Source organism: Mus caroli, unplaced genomic scaffold (genome assembly GCF_978045245.1).
Source record: "Mus caroli unplaced genomic scaffold, Mus_caroli_1 scaffold_18, whole genome shotgun sequence".
Classification (NCBI taxonomy): Eukaryota; Metazoa; Chordata; class Mammalia; order Rodentia; family Muridae; genus Mus; species Mus caroli.
Genome location: NW_028227273.1, coordinates 51150792 through 51173381, shown reverse-complemented (window position 1 = coordinate 51173381; position 22590 = coordinate 51150792). Strand labels below are relative to the sequence as shown.

The 22590-nt window shown below is 47.0% G+C and overlaps 1 protein-coding gene across 5 annotated transcripts; it reads right to left on the bottom strand.

The window, feature by feature from the left end:
- Positions 1–552: 552 nt before the first annotated feature.
- Tdrd6 (tudor domain containing 6) lies at positions 553–15480 on the bottom strand. 5 transcript variants are annotated; one of them, XM_021186315.2, is made up of 5 exons: positions 9290–15480; positions 7287–7414; positions 5657–5746; positions 2418–2481; positions 553–1137 (listed from the first exon to the last, which is right to left on the bottom strand). In XM_021186315.2, exons 1-5 carry the CDS (start codon positions 15330–15332, stop codon positions 1058–1060), a joined length of 6405 nt encoding a protein of 2134 aa, XP_021041974.1. In that variant the 5' UTR covers positions 15333–15480; the 3' UTR covers positions 553–1057. The 5 variants fall into 5 exon arrangements, with proteins under 5 accessions (XP_021041974.1, XP_021041971.1, XP_021041973.1 ...); XM_021186312.2 differs by having other exon boundaries at positions 553–1119; XM_021186314.2 differs by having other exon boundaries at positions 5678–5746.
- Positions 15481–22590: the final 7110 nt, after the last annotated feature.

Genomic DNA, 22590 nt, shown 5'->3' with positions numbered 1-22590 from the left:
TTATGCAGATGCTCAAAGGATAAAAATGATGAAAAACATCCAATGAGCTACAATTTAGCAAATAACTACCACACTGGGCATTTCTCACAGGAAAAGAGAAAAGAGCTCAAAATGTTTCAAGTACTTTTCATGTTGTAACCTGGTGACTGGAGTCCCATCCCCTAGGCCCAGGTAGTGTATGGAGAGTCAGCTCTTGCAAAGTTGTCCATTAGTCTTCACGTGTGTTGCATACACACACCCCAAGTGAAATGTAATGTTAAAAGCACCATGCATACATGCATACACACACACACACCTAGTGAAATATGTTAAAAGCACTGGCTGAGTGACTCACAGGTAAAAGCTATTTTAATTTCATTTTATTTTGATGGGGTCCCATTATGTAGCTCTGGCTGTCCTGGGACTTGCTATATATCGATCAGGCTGCCCTCAAACTCAGAGATCCTCCTGCTCCTGTCTCCTGAGTGCTGGGATTAAAGCCGTGGGCCATGCTAAGTTTTCCTAGCACCAAGATGGTTCCCAGTTACAGAACAAATGAGGCCATCACAGCTTTAAGGATAAACTTTATTCAAATGTTGGGTTGTATTTGTTGCACTCCAGGTTCAAACAGAGCAGTAACCACCTATTTCAGTAGACACGCAAGGCAAGCACGTCAAAAGACAAACTAGGCTGCTGGCACTCTTGCTAACAAAGCCGTGGCATCGGCAGCATCCTATCATGCTCATCCGGAACCTAGAAGTTTCCATTTAAATATAAACAATCTATTGAAAAGCTAGCACTTTTAGGAATATAGCAATATGTTAGCAAATTGGTTAGCAAAATAAATTATCCTGGCTGAGAAGAAACACGAGAAGGCTATAGACTGGGGACCAAGGCCAGATGCCTCTAAATAGCAATGAACAGGCTGTCTTGTCAACCTGAGACCTATCGCTTCCACCACACATCGATTTGTCTCCCAAAGGACAACTTCCGGGGTTCGAATGCTTTAACATTTCCTCCAGCACGTTTGTTCTGGGTAGCACGGGGCTTGTTAAAGACGGCTTCTGATTGGCTGCGTCTATACGCTCAGCTTGGCCGGGCTCAGAGTTGAATCTACATCACCTCCACACGCCTCCTCCTCTGAAACAGAAGAAAAACCTGAGGGGGAGAAAACAACAGGGTGGGGATGAGGACGGATGCCCCCAAGAAGAACCCAGAACCATTCCTCTGTGTGTGTGTGTGCGCGCGCGCGCGTGTGCGCGCAGCAGTGAATCAGTGAATGTACATATGTATAGGGATGTGTAGAAGCGGAGCAGAGACAACTTGGTAAGAGCCAGTTCCTCCTTACACCATGTACTGGTTAGGTGTTTGTTTTCAGTGTGTCACAAGTTAGGGTCATCCATGGAGAAATAATTGGATTGAGAAAATGCCTCAGACTATTGTTTGGGCAAGTCTGCGTGCCAGTTTCTTTATTGATAATCTGTGTGGAGAGAATCGAGCCTACTGTGTGTGGTGCCCGCCCTGGGTAGGTGGTCCTGGCAGGTACGGAAAAAGGTAACTGGATAGGACCATAGAGTGAGGTAGTAAGCAGCATCCCTCCATGGAACCTGCCTCTGCTTCCTGCTTGAGGTCTTGCCCTGGGTTTCCTCATTGACTGACTGTGACTGGACTGTCCTAAATAAACTCTCCTCCCGAGTGGCTTTTAATTGTGGTGGTTTATCACAGACATTGAAAACAAACCGGAACATGTCATGCGGGATCCAGGGATGGAACACAGGTCAGTGAGGTCTCTATACCCAGTGAGCAATATGGCCACCCAACCAAGGTACTGTTTATTGAAAAAGCCATGTGGAGTTCTAGGAGTTCCCAGCAAACTGAAACTGAAACTTGTCACAGAGATGAGCTACATGTCCAGAAGGCTGACAGATATATTGAATGTGCAAGTGAATTAGTTCTGAGAACGGACCTAATTTTTATTTATTATTTTGTGTGATGAGGGAGGATGGGCAGGTATGTGCACATGTGTGTGGAGGTGAGAGGACACTTCCCCTCTTTCACCACGTGAGTCCCTAGGTTTGACACGTGTGGCAGTAGTAGATACCTTAACCCACTCACTGATGCCATCTCGCTTGCCCCCAAAAAGCCATTTCATGCCTTTAAAAATATTAATCCATCAAGTTCAGAAGTTAAACTTCTAAGATTTACTCAGTTCAACGGGTTTCCTCTGACATTTCAGCAGGTCTTCCTCTTACTCATTCCAGTTGACCACATTTAAGCATGTTACCCCCATCCCCCCCCCAACACACACACACTCCCAGTTCTGCTAATACCCACAGAAGCTGCCAACCCATTCCATTTGAGAGATTAAATGAAATGCTATCTTTAAGACTTGGAAATTCCGGGTGACAGAGACATTGTGGTATAAGCACACGGGTTACCTTTGATGGCGGTGTCAACCGATGGCATGAAGGGAAGGTCCTTTCCCACTGTTTGGAATCCAGCCTAACAAATGGAACCTTGCAGTTATTATCATCGTTATAGGGTTGTAAGCACAGAAATCAGAACCTCGCCACTTATGGGGGGTAAGTGGTAAAATGGATCCCTGGGAATTGTCATGGTTAGGTTTCGGAGCCAGGGATCAAAAGCAGAAAAAAAAAGCCTTAGGTTTATCAAGTTCTCTCTGCTTGCTCCACCTCTGCTGGAGCATCCCACACAGGCAGGGAAGGGCTGTGTTCCCGTATGTGTGCTCTCCCAATCCTGGTAGCTCTGCTTGCTGAAGGAAGGAGAGGGTGGATGTACAGATGTACCCGTGCTGGGGATGCACCTACAATCCCAGCACTTGGGAGGAGACGGAAGGAGCAGAAGCCCAAGCTCATCCTCTACTGTATAGTATGCAGTACAGTTGGCCCTAAAGGGGACATATAGACTGGACCCCTCCTCCCAAAGCTTGGGGGTCATTGCAGAAGAGGGAGAAGAAAGAGTGTAAAGAGCCAAAGGCAGTGAATAACTTGTGCAAACCCAAGTTAAACCAAATCCCAGCATGGGAATGGGTGTGGGGGCGAAAATCCCACCCCCAGCCACGGAGCTGTTGATGAGTGGGAGAAGAGACTGTTTTCTCTCGATCCCAGCCCTTCGCAAGGCCAGTTGTGCCCCAGCAGAAAAACCACACGTTCAAGAATACCTGGGCAGCACACATTGGTCTCGAAGCTTGTAAAACACAGAGGATACAAAACTGGGTGGGTAGAGATGGGGAGTGGATCCGGGAAGAGCTGGAGAAAGAGAGTGTGTAGGACCAAAACACATCGCATGAAACTCTCAATACATTAAAACAAACAAACAAAACCAAGTCAGACTTTGTGGGAAACAAAAGGAAGAAGGAAATGGGCTACGGCTCTTTAAATTGCAGCTCTTTAAGCCTACCATTTTATGGTAAGGCTGGTGAGTCATTAATGATTTCTGTCCCTTCAATAACTAATAGCGTTATGTGCAAGTGGAACTTATTAGTGAGACATTCTTGTGGTAAAGTTAAATCATTCTGATAATAAAGTTTAAAAATCAGACACCTGGGCAACAATCACTCACACACACACACACACACACACACACACACACACACACACTGCTGTATACTTTTGCACTGAGAGCAGGTCAAAACAAAACTGTTCCTGGGGGTAGACAGCAATACCAGAGAAAGGCTCTGTCTCTCGAAAGATTGGAATGCAGTGACCCTGAATAGTGGAAGACAAGAAACGGGCAGGAAATTTCATGGTGCTGTTTTCTTCTGGTCTTGCACTGCGTACCACCGGTGTGCAGGCACCTAGACCATGGGAGGAGCCTTGTCTCAGCCCTTCAGTTACCTGAACAAGGCTGACTGTATGCCTTTTCCTCCAACAGCAAGCTCAGTCACAGAGAACTGAGGGGGTGCAAAGAGAAAGCCTAAGAGAGAAGCTCAACAGCTCTACCAAAGGGGATCAGACAATGAAGCACGTGGGGGCTGGGGTAGCCTGGGCGAAGTGCTTCATACACAAGCATGTGGACCCGAGTTCAGTCAACAACATCCATATAAAAAACGGGGTGTGCTAGATGGAGCATGCTTTGTAGGCAGGGGTATAGGTAGGCAGCAACCGCAAGTTTGCTGCCAGGTCAGCATAGCCAAACTGAAGAGCCCCAGTGCCCTCTTAGTAAGAGATCCTTATCTCAAAACAAATGACAACAAATCCAACAAAATGAAAGCCACCACCATGGTGGGCGGCTCTTGAAGAACACTTGAGGCTGACCTCCGCCTTCCCCATGCACGTACAAACACATGCATGTGTGCCCTCCACACCCCAAAATCGACATGGCATGGAAGAAATCTTGGGGAGGAGGAAGCCCAGTTTTAATGCTAACATGCTAACACCAAGTATGAGCTAAGGCTCAGTCTCAGAATAGCCCCTGGTGCTTGGCAGCAGTAGCCCAGTGGTCTCTCATACCTGACCACCACTGTAAGTTCCAGATTGACCCCTGAGTAGCTGAAGCGCTGAGCAGACCTGAGCAGCAAGAGGGCAGCTTTGAAAACTGAACTGATGTGGGAACCGGGAGCCATAGATGGACGGCATTTACAACGGGAACCTTAGTCATCTACTAAAACGAAAACCTCAGCCTTCTCCAGGGGATGTTTACAGGACTTGGGTCGCACGTGATTGAAAATGTTCATGATACAGTAATCCAGAATGACTCAGCTTATTAAGACGGAGGGAAACCTGAACTGTCTCTTCAGGGAAACGACAATCGACAGAGGCTAACAGTGATGACCAAGCATTGGATCTGTGGGAAGCAGGAAGTTCCAATTCAACCATGTAAACACAGCAAAATTCAGTATCTGGGGGCACATTCTGGTGGCTGTGGAAGCTGTCCACCATTGCAGTCCTCCACAGACTGTAAGGCACGTGCTACAGCAGCATCTGTGTGGCAAGGGGTGAGAGAAGTGCAGTCAATCTAGACGGTGAAAGGCGGGGAAGGAAAGGAAACCATCAACCAGCTTGTCTCTGCAAGGTTGGGTTGACTGCAAATGGTGGTTACCATATCTATACTATGTGTGTGTTTTATTTTAAAATGAAATATATATTAATTTAATGTGTGTGTGTGTGTGTGTGTGTGTGTGCAGGTGTCCTTGGAGGCTACAAAAGGGCATCCAAACCTTGGAGTTTGGAGTTGCAAGCATTTACAAGATGCCCACAGTGGGTCCTGGAACTCAGTTCCTGTCCACCGCCAAGACCAGCAAGTGATCTTAAGCTCTGAACTATCTCCAGCAACTTCATTTTAAATTTCATCCTATTTCTTGGATTTTTTTTTGCCTCAAATCTATCTATCTATCTATCTATCTATCTATCTATCTATCTATCTATCTATCTATCTCACATGAGTCATCAATACCAAACTTTTTTTCATTCTATAACCCCAAAGTGAAAAAAAAAATCAGGGAATAAATCATGAATGACCAGTTTGCTCAAAGTGGTAGATACTTGGTCTCCAATCCCAGCAACGTTGATTTTGTCGTTGATGTAGTCAACTGTGTTGATACAGGTTCTTTTCCCCGTGCATTCCTCCTAAGACAAGCGCTTTGAGAAGTGCTTGTCCAAATGTCTTGGAAAACAAAAAGCAGCGCTTTCGTTACTCAATGCTTACTCAGTCGTACCTCAGAGGGCCTCTTATCTACCTTGGGAATCCCATTCCAGACATTCTCGGGGCTTACTGTCTCCTCCACACCATTTGAAAGGTTCAAAACCTACAAGAGGATAGAGAACACCTGGTAAAAACAAAACCAAACAAAACCAGGCAAGATTTACAAACTGCAGGTGATTGATGTGTCACAGGAATCTTTACAAAAATACAGTAGAAATGATCGCATCAGAGGCTGGGGATGCAGCTCCGCTGGTCTAGTGTTTGTCTAGCATGCACAGCCCTCGGCTCAGCCTCCAAGTGTAGCGATGCATGCCTGTCATTCAGCACATGGGAGATGGAAACAGGAGCCTCAAATGTTCAAGGAAACTTTGGGTTAGATAGAGAGTTTTGAGGCCAGCCTAGACTACATGGGACATTGTCTCAAAAGGAAAAATAAAAAGGTTATATTAAATTCTATCCAGTATTTTAATCTCAATACTACAAAAATGTACACTACTTTCACAAAAGGTTTGCTGCTATATGCCCCCAAATGCAGATAGATTGCAGGTATACAGCTCTTTCTTGGGGGTAGAGTTTATAGCTATAGGGTAAATCTACACAGTAATACTAGACAGTGTTGCTCAGAAGAAGAAATAGCTAAAGGAAATCACTAATGATAGTTTGGAATTGATTATGTGGTGGGCCAGGGTGTGTCTTTAATTCCAGCACTGGGAGGGAGAGGTGGGCAGATCCCCGAGTTCAAAGCCAGCCAGGGCTACACAGAAAAATCCTGTCTCAAAAAACAAACAACAGCAAAAAACAAAAACCCTGTGGACAAATGGGATGAAACATGGATGAAATGTGACTGCTTTATTAACATACCTAAAGCAAAAAGCATAGACACACACACATATATATGCAAACAAGCAGTTTGATATCTAAAGTATAGTACAAAATATTAAGAAATGACGCCTAAGGCTGGAGAGTACAGGCATTCACTGAATGTTGCCTGCATATGAACATCAGTGACATTAATTTACAGTCTACACAGAAGCCCTCCCATCTTAAGACTTGCTTACTTATTTGTGTATGTGTGTGCCTGTTGTCTCTATGTGCATCTCATGCATGCAGGGGCCGATGCAGGCCAGTAGAGGGTGCCTGCTCCATTGGAGCTGGAGTTAGAGGCGGTTGTGAGCTACCTGATAGGAGTTCGGGGGGAACCAAAATGGGTTCCTCTACGAGAGCAAAGGTGCTCTTAGCTCCTGAGCTCTCTCTCTCTCTCTCCAACCCAGGCTGTCCAGTATTAATGATGTAAGAATGTATATTCTTGAACCCACCTCAAGAAATTCAGAATTGATAAGTTAGGACACGTTCCAGGAATGTAGAATGTAATGAATAGGCCAACAAATGCTTAGTGTATGGGGTTTTTCAGATTACAGAACATAAAACAAAAACAATATCACCTTTATAAACTGTAAGTTCCCACCAGTTGTTCACATTAAAAAGTGAGGTAGGTTTGAGCCTCACAGACTTCATCGAGGTGCCAGGGAGACATGAGCAGAGGTAAATCCATAGCTACCTGGAATCTTTGACAGTCTGCAGATGTTGTAAACTTCCCATTAGCAAGTCCCGCTGGGAAAGAAAGCCCTTCACCTTCTCCTTACCCTTGTCCCTTCTTCGGCTAGCTCGAGAATCTCACACTTAGACCATGTGTTTCTTAGGCTCGACCACACGACGCATTTCGATCCCACAGAGAAGCCTTTCAGAGTGTAGGTGTTCTGTAGCTGAGCTGCTGGATTGAACACAGGGAGACTCAGTGTGCACAGCCTGGCCTGTTAGCACGAGACACAAAGTTCAAAGTTCACCAATTCTGCTTGTCTAATCAGTAAGTCGGATATGTTTTCTCTTTCCTCAATTTTATTCTATATAAAATACATTTTACATTTACATACACACACACACACAACTGTCTGTATGCCCCAACTTTAAGCCTGGCACTTCCCCAAAATGACAAAACTAAAAACCACTATTCAATTTGACCTCTGACATTGAAAATGACCACTTAAAAGTGTGTACTGTCGTGCTCGCTTCGGCAGCACATATACTAAAAGTGTGTACTGTCACTATCAGTTTTGTGGTTTCATAGACCATACCCTACCATTCGTACATAGATGAAAATTGATGTATCGGGTATGCATGTGGGGAGGAATACAAGGTGTTTTTCTTTCTGAGTCTGGAATATTTAGAACATAATGATATCTAGTTCCATCGAGTTTCCTGAAATTTTTCATTTTTCTTTGTGACTAAATAAAATTCCCGAGTGTATTTGCCACATTGCGGTGGTTGGTTCATCTGACGGATATCCAGATTGATTCGTTCATAGCTATTTGTGAATAATTCAGCGGCAAACATGGGGAGGCAAGTGTACTAGCTAGTTTTATGTCTACTTGACACACGCTAGAGTAGTCTGGTAAGGACTGTCAATTGAGAACGTGCCTTGGTAAGATCTGCATGTGGACAAGCCTGCCTTGTATTTTCTTCACTGATGCTGTGAGAGAGGCCAGTCTGCTGTGTGTGATGCCACCCCTGGGCTGGTAGTCCCAGGGTCTGTGAGAAAACAGCCTGAGTAAGCCCAGGGGGGCCCAGGGAGCAAACCAGTAGGCAGCACTCCTCTGTAGCCTCTCTACCGGCTCCTGCCCAGAGGCGGTTTCCTCTCCCTAAGTTGCTTTTGGTCACAGTGTTTTATCATGACACTATAACCAAGACGACAAGTATGTACAGGGGACTTAGGAGCCCCTTGGGTATATAACCAGGGGTGGTTATATCTTATGACAGTTCTATGTTTAATTTTTTGAGAAATCTTCATACCACTTTCCATAGCCATTACTCCCACTGGAAGTCAGTAAAGGCTGGCCCTTCATCTCAGGTTAGACAATGCTTGCTTTCTTGTTTCCATGTGGTGTCTTGATGACAGCCATCTCACTAGGATGAGGAACTAAAGCATTTGCATCTCCCTGATGACCAAGGAGATTAAGTGTGTTCATAATGCTGTAGGTCTCCTTTTGGAAATTGTCTATTCAGTTAATTGGCCAGGCTATTGATTAGAAAACTCTGTGGGTACTTTTTTTTTTTAATGCTAAGTTTTAAAGATCTTTGTGTATTTCAGATGTTAGCCGTCTACATGAAATGTAGCTGGCCAAGGTTCTCACCCATTCCGACCACATTTTAAAAGGTTAGCTTTTCATTTATATTTGTATCTGCGTGTAAAGATGTGCAACGTGTGTGGGTGCCCACAGAAGCCAGAGGAGGACACTGGAACTCCTGACCTTCAGTTATTGGTGGTTGTGAGATGCTGGCTGTGAGTGTTGGGAATCAGCAAGAGCAGTGCATGCTATTAACTGAGGGGACATCTCTCTCTACCCTACTGCTCAGGCTGAGCCAGAAGGTGGCTCGGATTCAAGCCAAGTCTGCTGTACAGAGAGAAGCTTTCCTTCTAAAACCAAAACAAGCAAAAATCAAATGCCCGTCACAGAATTCAAACCTGAGCTAACTTCTTTGTGTTTAATTTTCCTTTGAAATAAAAGTATAAGACACCCTGTAATAGCTCTCGCCCCTCCTGGAAAACAAGAACCACTGAATGACTAAAAGGAGAAAGAGATCAACACACCTGGTACCACGCTCCCGCACTTCCTTCCTTCTCTGGCTTCTTCCTCAGAGAACAAGGGTGCCAGTAAGGCAGTGCTGTCTCTGCTTTCAAATTGTGGAAACTCATCTTCAGACAGGTCCCTTCCACCGTGTGCCGGTGAATTGCCACCCTTCCCGTGTTGGAGGAGGGGAGACCTGCTGTGGTCATCATCAGAAGAGCTCATGTAGCTGGCCTTCCTCTCATCCTCGGCACACCTGGATTCCTGGATGTCCTGGCTGACCATTGCAGATAAAGGGCTTATGCTGTCCTCCAAAGACAGCTGGGGTGTGGGCAGATTCAGTTCCAGCTGCTTCTCAGCCTCACAGTCCAGGGGAAGCTGCATCATGAATGACGCCAGGGTGGCTCCTGCCTGGCAGCCTGGAGACAGCAGTGCCATTGGAGACCCCAGGCCTAGCTCCTCTTTCTCTTCCTCCCCAGCAGGGGAGTGCTGTAACTCAATGGATTCCAGTTCTAAGAATTCTTTGCATTCATCATCATTGTCGGCAGAGAGTGGTACCTCTAGTGAATTCAGTTCCAGTAACTCCTTTGGCTCACTAGCATGGGCCAATATCGGGTTAAATCCTGTGATAAGGTAGTTATCATCAAACTTGGCTCTGTCCACGAAGTGGTAATCCATGCTACCTTCTAGCCTCTCAGAACCCATTTTACCTTTGCATGAGCTCTCGAAAGCATTGAAGATGTTACGGGTGCTGCGTTCATAGAATTTACTTGTCTTGGTTTCAATGTTTAAATCCTTTTCAAGTCTCGCCGAGAGCTCGATTGCCCGGGCTTCCCCGTAGAATGTCTTATCTTGTGCTATTTTATGACTTGGCTTCTTGAGGCCAAGGTCAGGACTGGTGAGGCTTCCCTTTCTCTCTGGGCCATGCTTCTCAGAGGACAGGTCATTCCTGGGCACGCCCGTTTTAGCATACTTCTTCACCTTCTCGTTAATGCTCTCGCCTTTGCTCCTTAGCTCCACGATGGCTAAGGGGATGTTGCAAACATCTCTTTTAATCTCCAAGATCGTTATGTCCAACACGTCCTCTGTGACTATTTCATAAAAATAATCATTCCCCTCTTGAGGGCACACACCGCCAGAGACCGAGAATCCAGAGAGGCAGCATGGAAATGCTTGCATGGGGACCAGCAGAAGCTCAGAAGGGATGCTCCAAAGCTCCTTGGTGTCCACACAGTCCTCCACGTTCCCAAAGTCCACAAGCCTGACCGACGCAAGCTCACCATCACAGATGTTAGTGATGAGGGCTCTGTAGTAATGCCCATCTTCTCTGTACCTCACGATGCACGGATCTCCAATTTGTGGACATTGGATGCAGCTTCTTCTGTCTGAGAGCTGCTTGCCAGCACTTTGAACCTCCGTTTCCAGATACTGCAGCTTCTCGGAATCGGCAAACTGACTCCAAAAGTACTCAGGCCCGTCTATCACGGTAGCGTAGGCTTTTATCAGTTTTGCTTTGGGGTTATACCAGTTAAGAAGCACTGAGGTATCAGTGTTGGGTTTGTTAGCTATCTTCAAACAGTCCCCTTTCATGGTTTGGGTGGTAAGCCCTGCTTGAGAGTTTCCATTGCATGGAAACCTGCTAATCATATCTTCAGCTATGACTCCATGCTCATCTGCGAGGATCACTTCCCAGGTGCCTTGGAACTTAACAAATTCACATCTTATCTGAGCTTCATCTGTCCTTTGGGAAAAGTAGCTTATCATTTCCTTACACACAGGTACCGAAAGCCCCCATAGGGAGCAATGGAGGCACAGTGCAGGTAACACTGCATCAACAGGGCCAAGCCGACCAGTTCTGTTAGTGTGAACCACAGACATGTTGCCATAATCGATAAACTGGACAGAGAGAAGGCCATTGGGCTGCTGTTCCATGACAAGTGCTCGGTACCATAAGTTATCCTCTGGGAAAACGGCACATATCACATCTCCGCTCTGCCACTGCGGACCTGTGTGGTACTGGGGCCGTGTTCTGACATCATTTAGTCTCTCTGACAGGTTATTGATCTCAGCTTCATCTTCTATCAGCTGGATGTAAAAATCCGAAAGGTCGTTAATATGAGAAACATACACAGAGGTCTTAAAGCCAGGGGCTATTGTCTTTTGTGGGAATTCACAAAACTTGGGAGGCTGATCTCTGCCGCTAGCTTCTCCCATTCTTCTCTCAGGAAGAGCAGAGTCTAGTTTGGTGCCACTCATGGGTGAGCTGGCAAATATGTCTTCTTTCTTCTCCCTTGTTAATGAAAACCCTCCATCATTTTTGTTGCCCACCAAGTCCTGATACGGTGGGACTAGGTTGGCCTTTGCTGAACCTTGTAAATATCTGAGCTCCTTACATGCTGGGCCCATCTTGGGTTTGCAGGATTCACCCATAATCTCTACACTGTGTGCTTTGCTCTCTCCCGGTTTACCCAGATAGTCTGCAAGTGATGGCTTCACGCTCTCCCTTTTATCTTCAAGAGCTTTGGTCTCGTGGAGTATTATTTCATTCTCTTTCTCCTTTTTCCTGGTTCTGTTTTTGTAACCAAGGAGCCCAAGCTTCTCATTGATACTGGCGTTGATTTGGACACTGTCGTCATACAGCTCTATAATCAGTCTCCCATCTGGGTCTTTGGCTACAACTAAAGCCTTCAATGACTTATCTAAAACAGTTTCCTGAAACCATGCCGTGACTTCTTCTGGGATGTGATGAGGGATGTCCGATAAGGAGCATTTCAAGGCTTGCATGGGCAGAAGTAAGACATCATAGGCGTCTCGGGGGATGGGAAGCAGATGATCGATTGCTATGTACGTGTTTCCAAAATCAACAAAAAAGACCTTACTTGGCTCTTTCTCTATTATTATTCCTCTATACCAGTTTCCGTCGGTATATTTGGCAAGGCACAAGGTCCCAGGGGCCAAGGTGGATGCTTTTAGATTCAGTAAGGCTTTACTTAGCTGCATGATGTTGTACGACAGTTGTTCTAAAACGTTTGTATTTCTCGCGAGCTGGCAATAAAATGTCCAGGGGTCGTCGACATGGGTTACGTACACCAGTTCTTCACTTCCGATTTTTAGGTCATGGGTGGAATAGTAGTAAGAGTGTAGCTGAACGGAAGGTTCCAGGGGCTTCTGATGTTTGACAGGCCTCGCAAGTCTCTTTTCTACCAAAAACCGGCAGGCGCTCTGAAAGGGTGTCAGCAAGTCCACAACATTGAACCACTCTTCCTCATGCCTTGATGCCAAAGCAAACACTGTGCATTTTAATTCTAAGTTATTCTGCCGAGCGCTATCGATGAACCCGCTGAAAGCCTGTACTGCCTTTTCATCCCAGACAAAGGGATTTTCACCAGTCGGTTGAATTAAATTATAAAGACTGCACCGGAAGGCCTGGGCTCTAACCTGGAAGAACACATCACTGACGGAGAGTATGTCCTTCGTAGATACCACGTCCTTGTCTCCATAATCCACGAACACCACTCTAACATGCTCTAACGAGTGTGCCCCGCTAATCAGAGCTCTGGACCATCTCCCGTTTGCTGTTCGCTTTGCCAGACAAGCACGAGTGTCCCCCTCATAGGGAGATGGCTCGCTGCTTTTGCAATAGTCCTCGATGTCACACATCAAGGTTCTGAAGCCTTGCGCGTTCCTCATCAGCTGACACCAGAAGGAGCCAGGGTTTTCGATGTGAGACACCTTGACTTCAACGGTGCTGCCCACCTCCAGTTCCCCTTTACCACAGCAGTCTGGTTTCGTTTTCAAGAAGTTCAGCATGAGGAGAGATGGGTCAGGCGCTACCTTCTCTGTGTCCTGTGCAGTGGAAAGGTTTGAAAGGCTGACCGTGTCTGCCAAAGCTTCTGAAACAGAGAGGGTTCTATTATCTTTTTTGGCTCTCTGGTCTCCTTCGGCCTTCTTGGCAGAAGTTATTTTGCTAGGCTCCGCAATTAAATGACCAGAAACATGCCCAGGGGAATGGGCACTGAGTCTGATGTTTTCTTTGGTTTCAAATTCCTGGAACTTGGCATAGCCAGCTTGAGCGATGACCTTACTAATGTTTTCCTCCCCTGTTCTGGATTCATCCAGGATCTCTATGACATATTGGCGATCCTGTTTACCAAGAACATGGACCACCAATTCTTTGTGGAGTACCGTCTTTTTAAAAAATGAGGTGGCTTCCTGGCTCCAGGTTTTCCCTAGAGGCCAGATGTCAGCCAGGGTGCACTTCAGAGCCAGTATCGGTAGCTGCCTAAACTGAGGCAACAACATTCTCACATCACACCAGTCCACATTCTCCGAGTTGCCCCGGTCCACCAGGAACACATCCACACTCTTGCTGTCTAATCGGGTGACCGTGGCTCGGTAATAGCCATTTTCTTTCCATTTTACACAGCAAAGGTCATCCGGTTCTGGTCTCAAAATAACCCCATCCAGCTTACTGGCAGAAGAATAGAAACTGCACATTCTCTTCGTCAGCTTGCTGAAGGTGTTCACATGCTTTCTAAGGCGAATCCAGAACTCCGAAGGGCTCTTCACGAACTCCACCTGGGCGTCATAGAAGGTGTTCATCTTCAGCCTGATGGATCTCAAGGAGGGGAGGGAAACTTCCTCCTCCATTTCCTCAGCGGGGGACTGAGACTGAAACGCTGCCTCCACTTCGTCCTCATCCTCTTCCTCCTCTATCCCCTGGCTCTGAAGAAACCAGTCAGCCAGGCAACAGGATTGTACTCCAAACGCGCTGTTGAGATTAATCCCATCTTCCCCATACAGGGTGACATAATACATATGCTCAAAGGAACAGTAAAATTCAATCTTCGCATTCACTGCCTGGCCCAGGATCAGTGCTTTCAGATCACCTACCTGGGACCGGGACCAGCCTCTCCCGCAGTCCCAGAGTCCATACAACGCACAAGGGTAGGTCACCACAGGCATTCGAAAGTACTCCGGCAGCAGATAGCGGAGGCTGCTGCAGCTTACTAGTTCTTTCCTTCCGTAATCGACGTGAAGCACCTGGGCACAGCGCTGAGGCCTGAAGGTCTCAAGCAAGAGAGCCCGGTACCACTGTCCGTCCAAGCCACAGGAAGCACATGGAGATCCCGGTTTGTCAGGGCTCTCCTCCCTCTCCTCCCAGGTGGCACTGCCAGAGTCCTCATCCTCTGTCCCCGTAGGCGCTCGGTATACCTGGGCCATGCTCTCAGAGAGACGGTGGATCTCCTGCGAGAGGCTCCGCAGTTGACAGTGAATTCGGTGGGGATGGCATACTTGGGTTACCACCACCGGCTCCGTCACTCCCAGCTGCAGTTGGGGATAAAAGTAATCCAACCCAGGATGCTCTTGTTTGGGCGCAGCTCGCGGGAGAACTGGAGCTCCGGAGCTGCCCTGCCCGGCCGCAGTCAGGTAGCGTTTGAGCAGCGAACAGAAGAGGCTGTCCGGCACTTGCCGGGCCAGACCCAGCTCCTCCATCTGCTGAGACACAACTGGCACCTCCAGCAGCACCAGGCGATGGAGGAGCAACACGTCCAGGACCCGTCCGTGCACCTCCTTGCCCTGCAGGTTGCTAAGGAAATCCACAGCGCTGGGGGACCATTGCTGGGGTTCGCCACCGCCGGTGCCACCACCGCCCGCGGGCACCAGCCCTGCTAGCACACAGCCCAGCACCTCGGAGGGCAGGTGGAAGAACTCGCTACGCCCTGGCGCCAGCGAGCCCGCGCCCGCCGTGATGGTGCGGCCCTCATCCAGCAGGAAGACGCGGCTGTCTTGCGCCTGGCGGCTGACCACGCGGCAGCGGTGCCACATGAGCCCCACCTGCACCAGGCACAGCTCTCCCGGCGATGCCGACGCCCCACCCAGCGCCCAGGGACCGCGCGTGGCTGCCGCCTCCTGGATCTCCCGGCTCAGCCGCACGTACTCCTCCCGCCGCTGACCCACCAGTCCCCACAGCTGCACTGGGATCACCTCGGGATGCACGTCCACGAAGGACACCCGCAGGGCCAGCGAGGCCCCGGGAGTGGGCAGCCCCGGAGTCGAACTCATGGCTGCGGCCAGTCGAGAGCTGCTCCGAGCGTCTGGAGACGGTCCCACCGAGCCAGGTCCCGGGCACCGAGGCAAGGGGAAGGACGCCCGGAGAGGCGATCCTTCGTCCAGGCGCCCGGCGCAGGGCCTCGGGGACTCGCGACTGGTAGCAGCCGGCGGCCGGCCAACCGCCCACGGTGCCTCGCAGGCTCGGGTAGCGCGCGGCTGCCTGCCTTCCCGGCGCGGGGGGTTTCAAGGCGACCAAGGGGTGGCTTCCTGGCACAGAGGACGCCTGGGGACTACCAGCAAGCCTGTGCGGGACAGGGTTAGGATGTGCACTGCTTCTTTCCAGGATGCTTTTGACTCCGGGGGAGTTCAGTGGCAATGCCTGGCAGAGATCCAGTAGGATCGCAGGGGCTGGACTCGCCCTCGGTTTCGATTTTCTCGCAGTGGATGGAGCACCAAGCGCCAAGCACGGTGCCAGCCATTGGAGTTCTCGAAGAGAAACTGGGAAAGGAAAAAAATGGATGCGTCAACGGTGCCTTCCTGGGCGTTGAGGCTGGAACTTTCCTGGTTCTAGGCAAGGCCTAGTTCAAGCCCAGCAGTGCGCTTGCGCCTTGCAGGGCCCGGATGAATTTTTCCCCCCACCTGGTGCGTTGGAGACCTGGAGCAGGTTGCCAGAGCCTCTGTAATCTATGACCCTGTTTCGTGTCTGAATGACAGATCCCTTTAGGCGCTTAATATAAAGTCTATGGTTTCTTCTCAGCACTTTGTCTGGCGTGGCTTTCTTCCCTCCTTCCCTTGTTGCCTAGCTACATGCAGCTAGAGCACCCAACTTTGAAGATAGATACTCTATGGATTCAGAGTGAGCACACAAGTAGATCCACCCCGCAGCACACATATCCCTCCCTGCCCCCACCTCGCCCCCCAAGCCAAGAGGACTGGGTTATTTCTGCAAACTCTTGGCCTGTCTATTATATCAAATGTCTTCGCCTAATTTACCATAGAAATCTCTGACAAGGGTGTTAGAAGCGGTATGGAAAATGCAGGTATAATTTGAGGTGCGCCTACTAGTCAATTGCATTCGATTTGTTGTGCATTCGAAAAGTTGTGTACATCCCCAGAGGACTTTTCGGTTTGCCTATACATCTCATCTGGCTTCAGGTTTCAGAATACAAGAACACAAGACAGTGCTTAATTGTGCTCCTGACCTAACTAAATTGCAGTGGGTTCCAGATTAGAAGCTACCTAAGCTTGTAATCTCCCCACAAGGTTTCTTTCCCCATCATTGTGTTGCAAATTGTTACCTGATTTCCCACTAGCCCACATGGGGCCGGTGGAGGAAATGAAATGCACAGTAGCTATTGAATGAACAAATCTGATTTTCCGAAGCTTTTGCTTCTTCACATTGAGCTTATCCTTGAAAAGTTCATTTTCATTTCCTCTTTTTCCCCAATCCTTTTTTTTTCTCATTATGGAAGAAAAACGCACATTGAATTAAAATAAATACTTAGCAGGGGTCTGGAGAGAGGGCTCAGAGGTTAAGATGATCTACTGCCCTTGCAGAGGATACAGTTTTAAATCCTATCCACCATGGGTAGCTCACAACTGCTTACAACTCTGGCTCTAGATAATCGTATGCCCTCTTCTGGACTCCATGAACACACACACACACACACACACACACACACACACACACACAAATAAATAAATCTTGGGACTGGAAAGTTGGGTTAGAGGACCTCAGTACCCGCATGGTTGCTTACAATTATCTTTAAATCCAGTTCCAAGGAATCTGGTGCCACCTTCTGGCTTCTGCAGGCAAAAAGGCAAGTGCACTGAGCACAGACACACATGCAAGCAAAACACGCATATATATATATATATATATATATATATATATATATATATATATAATGTCTCTTCTTGGTGACTCTGTTATTCTGCCTTTTGCACAGTGCTGTTACAGGGATCCCACTAGAAATGATCACTCAGACACAGTTTATAGCCAACTGAAAGTCCTTATTCCAGCTAGCTGGGACTACACTACACTCAGGTATTCCAGACCTAAGTGTAGCATGGAGTGTCTAGAGCATAGAGTTTTTGAAGGCAGAAATTCTGGCATCTCACTTTAAGGGATGGAGAGTAACTGCTTTGCAAGCAAGCAGTTCAACAGAAGCTAAGATGAAGTTAGCTAAGACATCTTCACCTTGGATTCCTAGAATAGAGTTAGATAGATAGGGATTCTCCATCAAGGAGATCAAACTTGAAATGGCTTCCATAAGAATACAAACTGGAGGAGCCTCTGTATTGTCTTGCCCCAGCACACGGTGCAGTCCATAATATCTTGAAACTTGTGATTATTTCCCTTACTATCACAGTGTGATCGCCATCAAAGTAGGAACTCTTACTTATTTTTCTGTTCTCAGTGCCTCGAACAGGGCTGGAATACAAACACCCAGCAAAGACTTAAGGAAGAGAGTAAACCTAGAACAAAGATAGAGTGGAGATTTCACCCTGATAAATGGTTTGACTGTCACATGAAGTTACCGAGATTTCAATTCTTCAGGTACAAGCATATATATAATATATTGAGTAATACAACCAAATATTATACACCAGAAACTTATAGATACAGTGAGTTCTTATTTACTCATAGGTACTGGAAATTTAGCCTATGGCCTTGCATCTGCTCAGCAAGTACCCCTCCATAGAGCTACACCTAAGACCTTTATTTCCACTTCATCTATCTCTTGCAACTGTCCATGCCTAAGATGTTGGACTTGGGGGGTCAAAGCCTGTGCTCTAAGCCAGGTTCAGCCACCCTCCCACAATAAGACAACTATAAGAGTCAAATTTATGGTGGGAAGCAAAAAAGGGTCTTTGGCCACATTGGGAAACAGAACAAGGAGAATCAGTGAATCCCCCAAGTTTGTCTACCTTTGGGGTCCTGCAGGGAGATTAGAGTTTAAATAGCATTGTAGTGGTGTGTGCCTTTAGTCCCAGCACTTGGGAAGCAGAGGCAGGAAGATCTTGGTCAATTTGAGGCTAGCCTGGTCTACACAGTGAGTATCAGGATAAAGGGTCAGGCTGCACCTCTCAGCGGTCCAAGGTGTCCAGCCCAACATAGACTTATTACTGTCTGGGCTTCATCTCATCCAGCAAGGTGGCTGGGTGGCAAGTTGTTAGAGCTATGTGAAATCTCTTTAAAGGAGACAAGTTGCCTCTTCCCTCAACCCCTGGTTGGGGCCCTTTCCTTCTCCTAGCTTGGAATTCCTAGGAAAATTCCCATTTCTTTGGGGTCCATTGTTTCTGATAGTCAAATTGAGTGATACATGTGCATTTTTAGAATATGTCCATTTCTTCCAGGTCCCTCAAATGAAGATCTGAGCCCTGTAATGTCAGGGGATGATCACTAAGCACTGGCATTCTGCTAAGCATTTCAGTATTTCCTTTCATCTGTCCCTGGAGTAGGTCGGTTTACATTTTTTCCCAATGTTATTCTGCTGTACAAAAGAGAAGTGGATTTTTTTTTAAGTTGGACACTATGATTATTAAGCTCTAACTAAGTTATCTTCTGTTCTTTATCATGGAAAATATTTTCAGTTGTATTAAGAAGTGTAAACTCCCTTCCCTATTAGTCCTGAGAGGGCTGTGCCTTCAGTAAAGTAGGGTATATTTGAATTTTAATCCTATATTTAAGAACTAAAGGGATAAGGAGAAAGCTAGGGATGAGATGAGAAATATCTGAAAAGGATTTTAATACTGTATTTTGAGTTATTTTAAACCCCATCCCCCAAATTGGGAAAAAAAATCAAATGATACTTTGCTCTGTGCTCAGATAATTCTGCATAAAGAACCCTAAGCCAAACATGGTACAGAGTCTAGTCCATGAATAAACTATGTTTTAAAATTTATTAGGTTTATAAATTTTATTTTATGTGATTGCCTGCACCACATGTGTGCTTGGTGCCTGGGAAGGTCAGAAGAGGATGTCAGATCCCTTGGAACTGGAGTTCCAGACAGTTGGAACCACACTGTAGGTATTGGGGATCAAACCTGGATCCTTTGCAAAACGGCTGGTGCTTTTAACAGTCTCTTCAGCCCTGAGCCACCCTAAGGTTACTGTTCAGTGGCTATTTAAGAAATAACCCAAGCAAGAAAACGCTGTTATGAGCATGAGAACCACAAGCTACATGTTCTGAGGCAAATTCTGCAAATGACGTGTTCATCCTTATATCTACAACATGTTCAGATTTATATCGACGACACATAAAGTAACTTTCAAAACTCAAGAGTAAAGAATTCAGTGTGAAGCATGGCAGTACAAGCCTTTAATTCGATTATTCAGGAGGCAGAGGCAGGCAAATCTCCAAGCTCAAGCCTGCTCTACATAGTGAGTTCTAGGATAGCAAGAACTATGTAGAGGGGCCCTGTCTCAAGCACCCCTCCAAAGTACAACAAACCAACCAAATGAACAATGAATCAGATATGAAAATGGGCAAAGAACCATTGTCTAATTAGCTCACGGGCCAATGTGACACGGCGTAGATCTGTGGAATCCTCAGCAACCTAGCCTTGGCTGACGGTTGATGGTGCAGAGTATAAAGTGAATTATATATTCTAGCTAGCACATATAAAAGACACACAATCCTCGTGTTTTATCTCCAAGCTGTAAGCCTAGATTGGGCAGGTTTTGAGCTAATCTAATTTACATCCCAGCCTTATGTCCCTTGTCACTTGCTGTTTAGCTGGGGGGCAGGGTTTACATAGCATCAGTTGGTGGTGTATATGAGGATTTCCTCTTAGGGGCAACCAGATCTTGGGGGCCATTATTTAGCATTTGAATACAAAGTAGTACCAGACCCAACACCCAACAGGAGGCCCCCACCCACCCGCTGTGCCAAGTAGGTGAAAGAAAGCCATCTAAGCCTGAGACAGACAGCCAGTCAGAGAGTGAGCCAGCAAGCTGTTTATCCATGGTCCTGTCTCCAGGTTTCTGCTGGCATTCCTACCCGGACTTCCCTGAATGTCTAGGCCGAATAACCCCTCTCCTCGAGCTGCTTTTGGCCATGGTGTTTATCACAGCAACAGGGAAGCCATCTAGGACAATTTCAGAGTGGTATTTTACCAAAGAGGCAAATCTACAGCTGGCAAAGAACATGAAAATGTTTTCAGCCTCAGTAGCTGCTGGGGAAGACAACCCCACAGTGATATCACACCCATGGGAACAGCTGAGGGGACCAGCTGTCAGATTCCCACAGAGGCAGAGGGGACATGACTACACAATAAAGATGATGAGACTCCAAGATGGCTGGCTTCTTCCTCATCCTCCTGACAATACAAAGACCTGGCAGCTTAAAACAAACGTCCCACAGGCTTTTGCTTCCCCTTAGGATGTTTCAGTCTATAGACAAGTTCAAGGCCATACCCAACTTGTAAACCCATCAGCCTCCTAGTTCAAAGGAACTAAGGTGGGGGAGGAAGACCCCCTCAGAGACCCTTAAAACTCCTAGCCCTCCAGGGGAGTCAGGGCTCCCTCTTCTGAGTCCTCCGTTGACTCTGTGTACCTTGATATGTGTGTTTCCTTAGCTGTAATAAAATCCCTTCTCTCCTGGTTGATGCTGTTGCTGTGTCTGAGATTTCCATGCCCCCTGCATCCTGTAGTGCTAAGGATTATTTCTGCTTTTTAAAACAAACTGATAGATAATGAATCAGCCAAGATCCCTAGACAGGGTGGTCGTGTCTACCCTCAAATTAGGGTAGGTACTAGCAAGAAGGTGAGAAGGCTTTGCAGGAAAAGGGGATTGCTAAGTCTGGCTGCCTGAGTTCAATCCCCAGGACCCATATAGTGAAAACTTAGAGTCAACTCCCACAAGCTGTCTGTGTGCCTCCACACAGGTACTGCAGCAGGCACACATATACCCAGCATGTATACATCAACGTGACCTGATTTCCTTTTTTATAATTTAATACGATGGTAATGTCAATAGTGACAGGAACATGGAGAAACTCACAGTTCTGCGGGGGAACAGTATGGCTGGAATGTAGAAACTGGATGTGTGCTTCCTCTATCGTCTACACTAGGCATTTAGCTCAGAGCAGTGGAAATCTGTGCATGCGGCAAGCTGCGCACTAAGGTTTATAGTTGCTTTGTTCCTAAGAGCCCCATGCTAGAAACAACACAAGTAGCTTTCAATATGCACATGGTTAAACAGAAAAACCGCTTTGTCTTCATGTTGTACGAGGCAAACTCAGCAACAAGAAGGAAAAGGAATGACCTGTTAGGTATAAAGGCTTAGAAGGCTTTTCTGAGACAGCCTTTCTTTTCCAGATACCAATAGACAGCCCCCGGAGCGATTTGTCTGTGAATCTCTAATTTCCACAGGCCAGGTTCTCTTACCTGGGAAGCGAGTTGCTATCCAAGGAGTTATTGGTGGCCACATATCCTACTCTCTATCCCTTTCCCTGTCTCCTGCCTGCAAATCAGAGAGAGCCTGGCTGTAGGCATGTGCTGTGATCCAGGCCCAGCATCAGAAAGTATTAGATGAAATCTCTGTTTCTGTCATGTGGACTCTGATTCCTCTTGAGAGACCCCACCATGCTGTCTGTCTCTGGCACTGGAGTCTGAATTCTTCATCAGAGACCCACTATGATGATATCTGTCTGTCTATGTGCCCATGATGTTAACTACATCTTTTTTTAATTATTAGGTATTTATTTCATTTACATTTCCAATGCTATCCCAAAAGTCCCCCACATGCTCCCCCACCCACTCCCCACCCACCCACTCCCACTTCTTGGCCCTGGCGTTCCCCTGTACTGAGGCATATAAAGTTTGCATGACCAATGGGCCTCTCTTTCCACTGATGGCCGATTAGGCCATCTTCTGATATACATGCAGCTAGGGACACAAGCTCTGGGGGGGGGAGGCGGGGGAGGAGTACTGGTTAGTTCATATTGTTGTTCCACCTATAGGGTTGCAGATCCCTTTAGCTCCTTGGTTACTTTCTCTAGCTCCTCCATTGGGGGCCCTGTGTTCCATCCAATAGATGACTATGAGTATCCACTTCTGTTTTGCTAGGCCCCGGCATAGTCTCACAAGAGACAGCTATATCTGGGTCCTTTCAGCAAAATCTTGCTAGTGTATGTAATGGTGACAGCATTTGGAAGCTGATTATGGGATGGATCCCCGGATATGGCAGTCTCTAGATCGTCCATCCTTTCGTCTCAGCTCCAAACTTTTGTCTCTGTAACTCCTTCCATGGATGTTTAACTA

Coding starts and splice junctions, on each gene's coding strand:
- Tdrd6 (XM_021186315.2), bottom strand. CDS start 15,332: ATGAGTTCGACTCCGGGGCTGCCCACTCCCGGGGCCTCGCTGGCCCTG. Junction 7,415..9,289: donor GTGCGGGAGCGTGGTACCAG/GTGTGTTGATCT, acceptor TGTTCAATCCAG/CAGCTCAGCTACAGAACACC. Junction 2,482..5,656: donor TAGATAAGAGGCCCTCTGAG/GTACGACTGAGT, acceptor TCCATTTGTTAG/GCTGGATTCCAAACAGTGGG.